General features: G+C 47.9%; 1 protein-coding gene across 1 annotated transcript in view; it reads right to left on the reverse strand.

Annotated features, from left to right (window-relative positions):
* Nucleotides 1–1,161: 1,161 nt before the first annotated feature.
* Nucleotides 1,162–12,996, reverse strand: part of LOC149341377 (uncharacterized) — a 55,214-nt gene continuing 43,379 nt past the window's right edge. Inside the window, exons 4-5 of the mRNA XM_089543460.1 lie at nucleotides 6,063–6,598; nucleotides 1,162–3,814 (exon numbers count right to left, since the gene is read on the reverse strand). Of these exons, the coding sequence (XP_089399586.1) occupies nucleotides 2,353–3,814; nucleotides 6,063–6,559 (1,959 nt within the window). The 5' untranslated portion in view covers nucleotides 6,560–6,598 and the 3' untranslated portion in view covers nucleotides 1,162–2,352. The remainder of the gene's footprint in view (nucleotides 3,815–6,062; nucleotides 6,599–12,996) is intronic.

The raw sequence follows: 12,996 nt of genomic DNA on the forward strand, positions 1-12,996 counted from the left end.
GTGCGCGCATCGCGGAAGAGACCGCGAAACAAGTGCGGACGATTTGTGCGGGTTGGGGAATAACGTGCATGTTGGGTGCGGTCGTCGCTGGGGGGAGGACTTCGGTGGACCAAATCTCGATGGCTCCACACTGCAGAGATGCTGAGTAGAACGCGAATTGATTTACTAGCGGTACTTTCTTCCCTTCCTTCATTGCTCTTCCGCTCTCTCTCTCTCTCTCTCTTTCTCTCTAGCCTGGTTTTCTTTTCATTCTTTCTTTCCGTGTCAGTAAATCTGAAGATTCCTCTTCGGCTCGAGAACGTGCATCGATCGGGATGCAATTAGGCTTCGCCGTGCGTGGCCGCTGCCCTGCAAAGCGAAGGGCACCGCTGCTAGCAAAGCGGCTGGCTCCGGCTTAAGCTCCGTAATGATAATGCCAGGCTTAGCGCGGCGTGCTCGCAAAGGTAGGCGGCGTGCCCAGCAGCTGTAGTGTGCGTTACTGCCCTTTATTTTTTCTCCCCGAGTGAACTTCGATTGGCTCTCTTAACTTTGACATTAGTTAATAAGGGTCACCTGGTTTTGCCCACTTCATCAGCCCATAGGTATGTCTGTGTGGCATTTCCCTTGTTACACGGCTTCTTTTATTCTTTATTTATTGAGGAGGCGGGAGAGGTTGGTTGTGTTTGTTAAGCGAGTTTGCGTTTTCAGACGTTTTCGGACGTTTTTTCGCTATTTTTTCAAACGCTCGTGAGAGCTCGCACTAATTGCACGTCCACAGTCGCTTTCTTTTTCCACCAGGAAGACGATGCCACGCTTCCTACAGCTTGGCATGTCGAAACTGTGTAATTTATCACTGTCTCTTTTGCTTCCTGTTTTTTATCTTTTCATCGCTTTGTCGGTGGTGACTGATTCTTAGGGACAATGTATGCTGAATACGAGACTGCCAGCACAGCTCAGCAGAAGCTTGCAACATATTCTTAGAGTTGGAAGACCATGAGCTAAGTAGGCAATTCCAATAAACGTACTGAAAGTCTTGAAGAAAGCAACATCTAAGTGAGAGACTGACGCTTCGTGCTTAAGCCTTTAGTCTGCACACAGGGAAGAGCATATTCTTTGTTTTCAAACTGTGAAGTGAGTGTCAAGCAGCCAGTGTCTAGTGTCGTGCTTCGGGCACACTAGCAGTCGTAACTCAGAAATTTTATTTGTGCCGAAATGAAGTCATTTTTTCCTCCTCTGCATCCTCCTCCTCTGGATACAGTTGTTCGAGCAGAGGCATAAATTCCGTTGCTGCGCTCCGCCCATCTACTTGGGTCAACATCATCACAGTGACTAGTACTTACGGCAGTTCAATAAAATTCCTAAAGCGCGAAGATCAATTGAGAGCACGTAATAACTTTCTGTGCAAACTTTTTATGCCCACTGGAGATATATTGGCGTTTCACGCCAGACCACCGCTGTAGCGAAATCGCTTTTGTAGAGAATGGGCATCGGCGTCGTTCTAGGTCGCAATCAAAAGCCACCGATGTTAACCTGATGCTCACAGACAATATCGCCTGGGTGGAAATGTTGTTCGATAAATAGCCTCACTCCAGTGCATGTCACCGGGGATCACATGCTCCGCGTGAGCGCGTGATTGATTAAGATTGAACAGACATCCAAGCCGCCAAAAAATCCCACTTGCATGGTCTTATGACAAGCAAGAGGCACATGCGTCATTTCCTTGTCTTCTGCTCTTGCTTTCTTGCGTACGAGTACGTCGTCGTGCTTTCTTTTTTTTTTTTATTCCTTGAGTCTTGCGAATAACGCGCCACTGTAAAATGGACACACGCAAAATGAGAACATTGGGAAAAGGCAGTGTGACAGTGAGAGATTCATAAAGCTCAAATCAGATGGTAAAAAAAAAAGATTGAATGGCGATCATACGAAGTCAGGCAAATCTGCGTTAGACATATTAGTTTTGGATTTCATTTCAACAATAATCGCTTTTCATTACGTCACTGAACTTGATTTCCCCGTCGCTTTTTCTTACCGCTGCAGCGCGGGGTTCTGGAAGGTGAAGACTTCTTGTGGGTGGTGTTGGGTCAAGGGTGGACTAGGTGAAGAATGTGTGGAGGCCTTCTGAAGGATGGAGATGAGTGGAAGGTGGAAGGTGCAGGTGGCTAAATGGACAGTGGGCGGAAGGTGGAGTTGGGTGGATGGATGCAGGATGGTGGCCTTCTGGAAGGTGAATGCGGGTGGTTAGTGGGTAGCGGCTTCGGACACATAGAAAGCGGCACCCTCGCCGAATATGGGCTTACAGCTCACGCACTAATACGTCGCGGCGCTACCCGCTTGGATGGCTACGGCACGACGCGGTCACTCTGGGGTGCAGCTTTATCTCGATGAGGTTACCCAAGTGCTGGACGTTCCGCGGCTGCCACTCAGAGCTGTCTTCTTGCGGCCAGGCATCGACGACACAAAGTGACGGTAGTCCTTGAACGCGAAGAAAAGGTACAACCCTTGAAGTCCCACGAGAACGTTCACAATGAGGTCAGTCGCGGCGATCGGCACGAAAATGTTGAAGAAGGCGATCGCCCAGGCTGCTCCCATGATGACCGCGAGCCGGCCAAACAACGCCAAGCGAGCAAACTGCTGCCTGCGCTGGCCATCGTCTTTGGCCGACCCTTGGCCTTCGCGCACACCGGCTGCGGCTGAGGCGATGCTGCGGATGTAGAAGACTGTCTTGAGGTACACCAGCAGGCAGAAGAGAAGAAGTGCCGCCATGGGCCCAAGGAAGAACAGGACCAGGCCCCAGATGCTGCCGATCCAACAAGTCGTTGTCCCGTAGCTGGGCGATACGACGGATTCCGGAGCCAGGCAGTGCACCGTTAGAGCTGCGGCAACTACCACCAGGGGTACGCCCCAGGAGATGGCGCAGTAAAGAGCCAGGGTCTTGTCGCGAGCAGACGACAGCTTTACGGAGGTGATGTTCTTGCAGATGTCGTGCGACAGAACGCTAGTCCAGAATAATGTGGACAGGAAGCCGTAGTGGACGAGCAGCGCGCCACCCACGCACGGGACCTCTTGGAGGCTGACGAAGCTGGTGACGAGGTACAGGAACTGGGTGATCATCAGCGTTACTGAGAGACACAAGGTGCATTTGGAAGAGAAGCTTCGAGCCTCCTTGTAAGCGCAGAAGACGACAACCTTGAGCGCGAGGCAGCATATGGAGAGAGACATGCAGACAACCGTCGCATAGTTATAGATGTTGTAGGCGCTCGGTGGACCGTCTCCCCGGTTGTGTGAAGAAGTCTGAGTTCCGTTACCATCGCTGTCATTGGGGTATAGCTTCAGTTTAACTTTGTAAAGGCTTGGTGGGTCCTTGATATAACAGTGGTCATCGTGTTGTACGTAGCAGGTGGAGGTGCGTACCACGGGCTTGAAGATGGCGGCCAAATTTGGCGGGCGAGCTGGAATAGGTCTGCGATGTCCACCGGGATGACGTCTTAGCACGGTGAAGTTCGTTACGTGCCATGGACTGTTACAGGACAAGCGAGACACATTGGCGCCGTTGCACTTTGCGCAGTAGACGTTTCGGTAGACGGTAGGCCAGTGATCCTCGACGTCGGTGACTGGTGCGTAATACGTTTGGCATTTTCGTGAGACGTCTGCAGGGGTGCCTGGCGTGCAAGTGTCGTTCAGCTCGTCAACAACACAGGGCCTCAGGTGCAGCTCTGGCTCGTTGCTCACAGTCTCAGGCAAAGATACGCGGATGGGAGCATCTGGGTTGGGTAACGTCGTGTTCCAGAAGGTGGCGTTCGTGACGTCGTTGTTGCAGAGTGCGCAGAAGCCATTTCTGGAATAATTAACACAATGCATTTAACAGCCACTCCCATCACATTGATAGATAAGAAATTGAACCAAAGTTTTTTAGCACAGTGAATAGTGACTACCAAATTAAAAGGAGCAGGCATTAACAGAGGAACATAATAATTGGATGGTACTCCTAAGCGTTTGGGATCCCAGAACAAAGTACAGCTGTAACATCCATGCACTCTCCTTTACTTATTTTATCTTTTCATGCCAACTTCTTTACGCAACACTTTCCTGTCCTTTCTATGTAGGAATATTGCCGGCAAATTTCGGGACGGAAGCGTTCGCCATCCTTATTGTTTAGATCGTTCTCATTTTCACTTTCTTGATTGCGATTACAACAAAAAGGACAAATGTCTTACCGAGCACCTCTCTCAGTAGAGCTCACAGAAAAAGCCTAAAAGACCCGCGAAGTTGTCGTAATTTCCCAGGAAACTAGCCTATAATCATTTTTCAAATTATGAAAATTTAAAATAGACGAACGCACTATACTTCCAAGCTCAGTTTACAGGCACAGACAGCAGAAATGGGAACAGCAGAGAACTAACCTCGAGCATTTTTATTCGTTCATTTCTTATGGTGCGTGGTTTTAGTGTTTAACGTCCTAAAGCGACATTGACTATGAGAAATGCCGTGGTGGAGGCCTCCGGATTGATTTCGACCACTTGTGGTTATTTAACGTGCAGTGCCATCGCGCAGTACACGGGTGCCCTGCTTTCCGCCTCCATCGAAATGCGGTCGCCGCTTCCGGGAATCGAACCCGCGTCCTCGGGCTCAGCTGCCGAGTGCTCTAACTACTGAGCCACTGCGGCAGGGCGGGGTTTTTTTTTTGTATAATTTTGCTTTTACCTTTTCATGGGCTGTGGGTATAGGGGAGGGGCAGATTCATTTTCTATTCACAGTGGCAACATTGTTGTTGTTGAAAATGTAATGTCATAATCAAGAAAATTCTTTCGCGTTTTTCTTTCCCTTCACTCGTAAAACTGCCTCTAGTTAAAAAAGCATTATACTGTTGCGTTTCTGTTTCGGCCGGCAAAAAAACAGTTCTGTACATCTCAAGTGTTGCGACGTCTATTGGCATATTCGCAACAATTCTTATCCCTGTTTAGAGCAAAGCTGCTCACTGAAAAAAATTTTCTGCCTCCAATGTACTCCGCCCCAAATGTACGTGAGTCTAGTTGAGGGCAGCAAACTTCGTTCCCTAACATCATTTGGTATTGCGTACATTGCGAGGACACGTGAAGAGCTCTGTGACAGTGTCCCGAACTCCAGATTCATCGTCACTAAAAACAGGTCATCACTAATTTCGCTGTGTTACCAACAGCGAAGCAAACAAAAAAAAAAGACAAAAACGACCGAAGCAAACGATCACGCTGCTTGTATATACCGGGCGTCCCCAGTAAGAGTAACCAAGATTTTTAAAAATACGGAGTGTTTGAGGTGAGTGAATCTATTGAGTGCTGTTGACAGCCGAGTGGCCTAGCCGGCAGTATTTTTTCTCCTGTTCGGGAGAATTTTTAGCACAGACTAATCAGGTAACTTTTTAAACATTAGTGTCAGGAATAAAGTGTCAGTGCGGAAGTTGTCGATCGCCTTAAAAATAGCCGGCCGAAATGTTTGCACTTGAGGTACCATCTACGTAGGGTAGCATTTTTTACCGAACTTATAAAAGAAGGCTTGCAAAATACAAAAGCTTCCACGTGACAGCGGCATTGCTTCAACACCCCAAGAAGCGTCCCAGAGAAGAAAATCTGCTTTCCACCGAAGCGCTTTTCCTCCGGTTTGCCGAGTCTGGCGAACGCCATCTATGAGTCATCCCATTGAATATGCTACGCCTTTCCTACAATGCATTCCGTGCTTACATTTACTCTCAGCTACAAGGTAGAGTACATTTTTTAGCTGTGTCTAGGGCAATGCGCAAACTCATAGAGAACGCGCAAAAGACCCTGCCCAGTCGACATGCCTTTCAGTTGACGAATGTGCATAGCCATCTAGTTGTGGACATCCCCTTTCATAGATTTATGTGCCCGCTTTCTTTCCTCAAACCTGCATGAGCGAACGATACACGAAGCGCTAACGTGAGGACTGCGAAGAAGACTCGCTGTTTCTTTTTTTCTTCCCCGCAATCAATCTTGCCCCAGGTTCCTCGCAGTTTAGGACATCAGATTTCAGCAAAGCAAAAGAGAAAGGAAAGCGGCGGACGACCAGAGTCAAGTAGATACGCGCCTTACCTGTAAGTGACATGATTGATGCTGGTCGCCGGGATGCGGTAGAACGTCTCGTTAAACGACTCCGCGCTCTCACAGCCGTTTCTCACGTCGTCGTCTGGCCACGTAGCCAGGCAGCCGACGACCATGGAGATCACTTTTTTTCGGCTGGATCCTATCTGAATGGTTACGCAGGAAATTTCGGGAAACTCTGTATCGCCCTCCACGAATTCCACGTCCCAGCAGCAGTCCCTGTAGGCTCTGCAGTTTGGCGCACACGAACAAGTAGCGACGTAGGTCCGCGGCTTGCAGCTCACGAGTCTTTCTGAGCAGCCGTGAAGGTTTTGTGGACACTGCATGAGTGACTCGAACACGAAGTCCGAAACGTCGTCGTAAGCTTCTCTGGGTGCCGTCCAAGGCAGCGTAACGTTGCACTCCTCTGTAATGGGTGGTTCCGATGTGGTGCCTGCCACAGCCTGTACACAGGTGAGCCAAGCGATCCACAGAGAAGCATTCTTCATTGCGGGTTAGGAAGCCGTCCACTCTGGAACTGGTCTCATCTGAAATACGTGGAAGAGACGCGCCAAGAACATGGTATATGACGAAAACCAGACATTTAGGGGAATAAGAGAGTACTTACTAATTGACATCCACCCAAGTGCAGCTACACGGCTACAGAAGAAAACTATAAAAGCTTTCACAAAAATTTCGTAGTTGAAGAAAAATTCTTCCTTGTCCGGGGTCCGAACCCGGTACCACTGCTTCATAGGACCACACATGGGAAACTGTATAGCGTTTTTTTTCTCTCTTTGTCTCACTGGAGCTAAAACAAACTGAAAACAACGATATTCGGTTAAACCCGGCTATCTTTTGACTCAGAAGACGCAGTTGCGAAGTCCGCAATAACCTTCCTGAGTTGGCGCCGCCCCCACGCTCAAACTTCAGCTAAACATGGCCACTCTCCATTTTGCAAAGTTCGCGCAAAGATCACCACAAACGCATTAATGCCGATCCGCTTACGTGCTTCCCGTATGTCTGCCGGCAAGCGCACACCTTCGTTTCTCGTTTCCTTTTCGGCGTGGTGTGCAAACGTCCAAAGCAGTTCGAAAGTGAGCGCAAGGCTTTCGACACGACATGTCTGTTCGGGCCACTTGCCTACAGGAAATTTTTGTCGAGCTAAAAGTAGCCAAACAGGGTCTCACGCTCGCTTGACATCCTATATCACTGAGCCAAGAACAGGCTGTGCACGCGCTCTACGAAATAAAAAAAAAAAGATAGCGCCTCTGCAACAGAGACAACCAAAAAAGGTTGACGCTTTCGAAACACAGAGAAATAAAAGCAACCTGGACAGCTACACGCAATAAGTCTACCGCGATCCATGCCGCACAGGGGGATAAGCTTCATGTCAGATCGAAATATACAAAAAGACTTTAAAAAAAACAAATACTGTTGCCAGGGAGCCGCAGATCAGACTCTTTGCGAATCTGGTAATCGGAAGAGAAATCTGTTATCATTCTCACAAGTGATGGGGTGCTTCAGCCTAGGTTGAAGGCCATTTTTATTTCTGTTTGCGCCATCTCTCACTTTGGTGTTCACTCTTGTGTTCATTTTTGTTTTATATAGACATTGTCTATAGTCTTTCCATGAGTATTCTCAAGCCGTTCTAGCTTTCTACAGCTATAGAATTGCGCACAAGAAAGGCAAGCTGTGCAGCTTGTTCCTTCCATGGGCGCAACACGAGCAACAGAGAACGGTCGCGCACAACATAGCGCGGGAAATAAAGGAGATGGATAACACTGCATAACCTCGAACGCGTTTCAAAACAGCGAGACGATCGATGAGTAAAAAAGCGTTTATTCTAAGAACACTTCTACTCATCTTGAAGTGCGCTGACGTCGTTTCCCTCAGTGAAATGCTAAAGTACTTTTTATTTTCCCTTGTTTGTGGCTCCATCATTTAAAGCGCCGTGCATCATGTATTATACTATGTGGGTATTGCATTTTATGTTTTATCATTCATGCACCTCTAACGGCAACGCGGTTGCTATTCTTTGCAAGCAAGCCTATCACACGGAGATATTTGTGGAGACTCAGCAGCGTCACGGTATGGGCCCCGCCTTGGTAAGCCGACGATTATTTGTGAGACCCATGAGGGAGCTCTAGGTGCCAGGCAGTGTTTTTTCGGTGCAGCCCTTTCTCGTCGCTCAATGGGCCTTTCTGGCGTACTTGAGCTTTGACTTGCACAGGTCTGATCTTTCTTCAGGACAACCAACATTCCAGGCCTGGTTTCCTATGCATTGATCCTCGATACAAGGTACATTTATTTTTATCGCTTGCAAGCTGGCGAATATACTAGCGAGAAAGTGTCTTCATGTCGTCCTGTTTTCATTTTGACGCTTCCATGTGACAACTACTAAGACATTGTGTGAAAACTATTATACTGCTCTGGCTACGCGTTGGCAGTCGTTTATCAGCAAGGACTTAAGTGATGCTATCGCTACATCAGTGCCACCATCCTCCTTTACACTCACGTCAGTAAAGAACCGCAACGAGCACCGATCACAGTGAAAGCAATGCTAGCCTAGTTCGCGAGGATCACGATACAAACTGCGAAACCTGTTGTGAAATCAACTGTTTTCGCAACCTCTCCACACATCAGTCGGCGACAACATCACTTTTCCTCAAGCAAGCATTCCTCGATAAAATTATAATCTGCTGTGTCTACGTTTTAAACACTAGAAGTGTCTATATTTGATTAATGTTTTACGGCCTCACAGCCGGCCTTGTGTGCTCATAGCAGCAAGGCATTTAGGCTAATAGGTTAACAAATGTCTGTTTGCAACGCAGTGGTTCTACAGGATCAAAATGCGCCGCTTTCTCTTAATCTGTATCATTTGTATTCGTAGGTCCGTCTTCTCCGCGCATTCGTCACAAAAACTGCCGCACGAGGTACCATTGTATAGTTTCTGTTTGCGTCACTTTATCATGTACAGGGTTGCTCCCAGGACACACAGTATGCTGTTCTTTGGTATATCTTGGCACTTAAGATGCCGATAAAGCTATCAAGGTTGTAAAATGTTAGAACGACGCATTTTTTTCCCTCTACAGATATTTTGAGTTTCGCGGGTATCGTAACAGCCTGTCTATACTGCTCAAAAGCAGACACCGTGGCCTGGCAACTTTTTGCCAACCCTGTACGTGCTGCTGCATCACGTTACCAAGGATTGGTTGAAGCGTAAGGAAACCTAGACAACAAATTTTCAGCAGAACACGCTAGACTCAATCGCACAGAAACATAGCAGCGAGGGTCACTTGCAATTGGCATGCGGGTCACGTTTGCTTGCTTTCAGTAGTCACCAGGGTTGGGTTGCTCCCCACAGCGGAAAGCACGGAAGTTTTTTTTTTTGTTTTGTTTTATTGCAGAAAATAAGGCACATTCTTTCTCTGCGAAGAAAACATTCTGCAGCGCCATCTCTCGCTTTTTTGGTTGAATTTCGTCGCCGGACATTTGTTCCTCTGAGAAACACAATGGTCCTTTGTGGTGGACGGCGTGTCATCGCCGACTGTAGAAACGAGCCGCCCATAGGTTACGGTCGGAAGGAGCTCTGGTTTATGCCTATCTAGCGACTGTAATTTCCGGACCAGGCGGGCGTTCCGCGAGGAAGTAATGATTCGAAACCGAGCGAACGAAGCTCGTATCGCTGGCCGGAACCACGGGCTAGCTCTTTCGGTTCTGGAGTTTGTAACTGCAGCGCAGATTATTTGCCGCTAATTGTAACAGCTGGATGACCAGATGTAAGAGTCCGTCTCATTCTAACTTCATTTCGTTCTCAAACGCAAGCAGCAGAACATTAAATAGTTGCCGTTATGGCCTCAATTTCTTACGTCTAAAATTCTCAATTCTGAACTGCTTGGAGGTGAGCTGTATAACGTCAGGATCTCGCTTTTCGGGTGCGTTTATCAAGCATCTCCCGCGACTCAGGGTGGAAAAACTAGAGAATCCTTTCATTTTTGCGGGCGGGAGTTGTACGCAGCGGGCGAGGCGAGGTCCGGCGCTTCCCTTGTCTTATAGCGTTGCACTCACCTAAGAGTAGCCCAGATAATAGGCATTCCCTCTTGATTCAGTTGTCGCGGTTTTTGTCTTCACTACAACTTAAACAGAAGGCTTATCCTATTCATAAAAAAAATCAGAATAATTCCGCCTGCGCTTATGCATTCAGGAGCTGGTATTTTGAAACCCTCGCTTCTTGGCGGCAGTTTGGCCGCCAAAGACCTCGACTTGACCGTGTGGAGAAAAGTTATGCATTCTTTTGGTTTCGCTGGAGAATTATTCGCTGGAGCACGAAAATCGCTATCGTCACTCTAATAAACTCATCCTTAAAACGCTTCCTCAGTGCATGTTCAACTCCGCCTCCGTTAATTTAACTTTTTTTTTTTTTCTAATCCGGAAGCAACACCCCAGTGCGGCGAAATTTTTTAAGGGCCATTATAATAAACAGCCCTGAGAAACGCCTCAAACAGCTCTGTGACTCCGTGGCTAAGGCGTTCGGCCGCTTGGAATCGCGAAATCGGTTCGTGGCCGCAAATGAAATGAAGAAGATACCCGTGTTCTGTTCGATCTCAGTGCACGTTAAACAACCCCAGGTTGGGCAAAGTTAATCCGCAGTCATTTACTCAAACACGTATCTCATCTTGAAATGTTAAAACGGAAGTTTCTCTTCTTTCTATGGGTACCCGGAGTGCTTTCAACGTGTCTTTACTAGGCTCATTTAATCACAATATTCGTAAAAGACGGTTGTTCTAAAGCGGAAGGCATCGTAAGGGGGTTCTAAACATCCCCAAATGCACTCACTATGAGCACACAAAAAGGTTTCAGTGAAACAAAAGCAAGAAAGAAAGAAACGAACAAGAAAAGGCAGTTATTTTTCTAAGAACTGCCTGCACAAAGGTTTTTCTTTTTAAAACTAGACTCCTCGTGCTCTTTAGGCAGAACTAACCCATCCATATCACGCGTACTGCTTCGCTGGAACGGAAAACTAGCATGACGCAGTGTAGACTTTACCACGCAGAAAGCATGGGCAGCACAGAAGCTCGCCGAGCGAAAATGCTGTCGGCATCATGCCAAGGTGGATAATGAACTGTGGCGCACGCAAGAGGCGCCGCTTTTGTTCACGACTTTTTTCTCTCTTTAATGAGGCACTCTCAGAACACTATCTGCATATCATCTGCCAGTATTCTGTGCGTATATACCAAGGCAAAATTAGGATCCAAGCCATACTAAACTAACGATAAATACCACTCCTGCGAGGCTGTGGCATACGCGTTTTGCTTGCAGTGAAGCGTCATAGCTCTCTTATCAATTATTAAAATGATTAATGATCTCGGTAAGCGGCCCAAACGTCCCCTGAGGTAGCATTTTCAATACCACGCTTTTTACCTCGTACTCTGTGAACAGGCGAAAGAAGGAAGACTGCCGCTCCCAACAATTTTCATTAATATGAAATATTCTCGCCACATACTACGTGAGCAACATCCCTTACTGCAAGCTCTTCCCCTTGATTTGGTCACGGGATGTGGCTGTAACGTGGTCAGGCGGCTTGTAGGGCATCTACGTGTCTCCCTCCACCTCCCGCTGGGGCTCAGTGCCGTTGGCGTTCGGCTGCTGGCTGAAAAGTCGTGGGGTCAAATCCTGGCCACAATGGCTACATTTCGGAGGAAACAAAGTTCAAAGACGCCTTTATACTGTGCGATGTCAGTGAGAGTTAAAGAACCCTCACGAGGGCGGAATTCACTCGGAGCCCTCCGCTCTTTCCCCCGCTCAGTAGCCGCGTTTACATGAATGCGACAGAAGTCGACTCTAGTCCACTTCTTTGAGGGAAAATGCAGAAACGTCGAGGAAGAGAGTAGAGAACGAGTCACGCTTTTCCTTCCCGAAACCTGCTCTTTCCTTCACAAAGTGGGTTGCAGTCGACTTCTGTCGCATTCATGTAAACGCGGCTACTGACGCACGCAGCCAGAGAACGGCAGCTTATGAGGTGCATTGCGGGTACGTTCGGGCTGTTGCCCGCAAGAAGGTAAGAAAGGCGGACCCTGCAGTCGACCTTTCCCACTTAAACCAAAAGTTAAACACGTAAAACAAGCGTCACCTCTATAGTACAATGTACCGAATCCTCCCATGCTTGAGCAACACTAAGTTGGCACAACACGTACTCGGAATTGACCACTAACGAAGCACTCCTAATTGTGAAGCTTTTATTGATTCGGGAGGACCGCAGCCGCAAACGAACTTAGCGGTCGCTTCATCGAAGCGTAATTGCCTACGCGAGCTCCTTCAGATCGCGACCAAGATGAAAGCGGTTAATGGCCTCGTTTGGCGGCAAATTCGAGTCTTTTGTTTCGCAAGTCCCTCGCGAGCGGAACGCAGACGTTCTGCAACGATGTCGTTGCATGGTCGATTTCTATGCAGGTCGTCTTCACTACCTGCGTGGCTCGCGCCGAATATTTTGTCGCGAATAATCGATAAGAACCGCTCGCCAGGAAACAAGTACTGCTAAAAGAAAGCTGCAGCAATAAAGGGCGATCACGCTCGATCCAGATGCGACGCCAGCTATACGTCCAATTGCGTGCTATGCTGCAGCGGATACGACTCGCCCCATTGAAGACTAAAGGCGCATGCTGCCAAAGTAGAGACCTATTGCTCAGACAAATCGTGCTAGATGATTCGACACGCAAAACACTGACCTAAACTTGGCACAACTCGAGTGTGCAAGTGATCGCTTTCAGTCGCAGCTTTTGCTTCTTAATTGCGAAAGCACTTTTCCGATGGGTAAACCCAGAGCAAGATCTTGCGATGTTTGCGGGTTTGTGCCCAGTGAAGAAACAAAATGAAAATTAGTCAAATAAATATTCGTGACTGGGATCCGAACCAGCGGCAGAGCGAACAGATCAACTTTGCTGGC

This window comes from Amblyomma mixtum, chromosome 5 (assembly GCF_055824585.1).
Source record: "Amblyomma mixtum isolate Tamu chromosome 5, ASM5582458v1, whole genome shotgun sequence".
Taxonomy (NCBI): Eukaryota; Metazoa; Arthropoda; class Arachnida; order Ixodida; family Ixodidae; genus Amblyomma; species Amblyomma mixtum.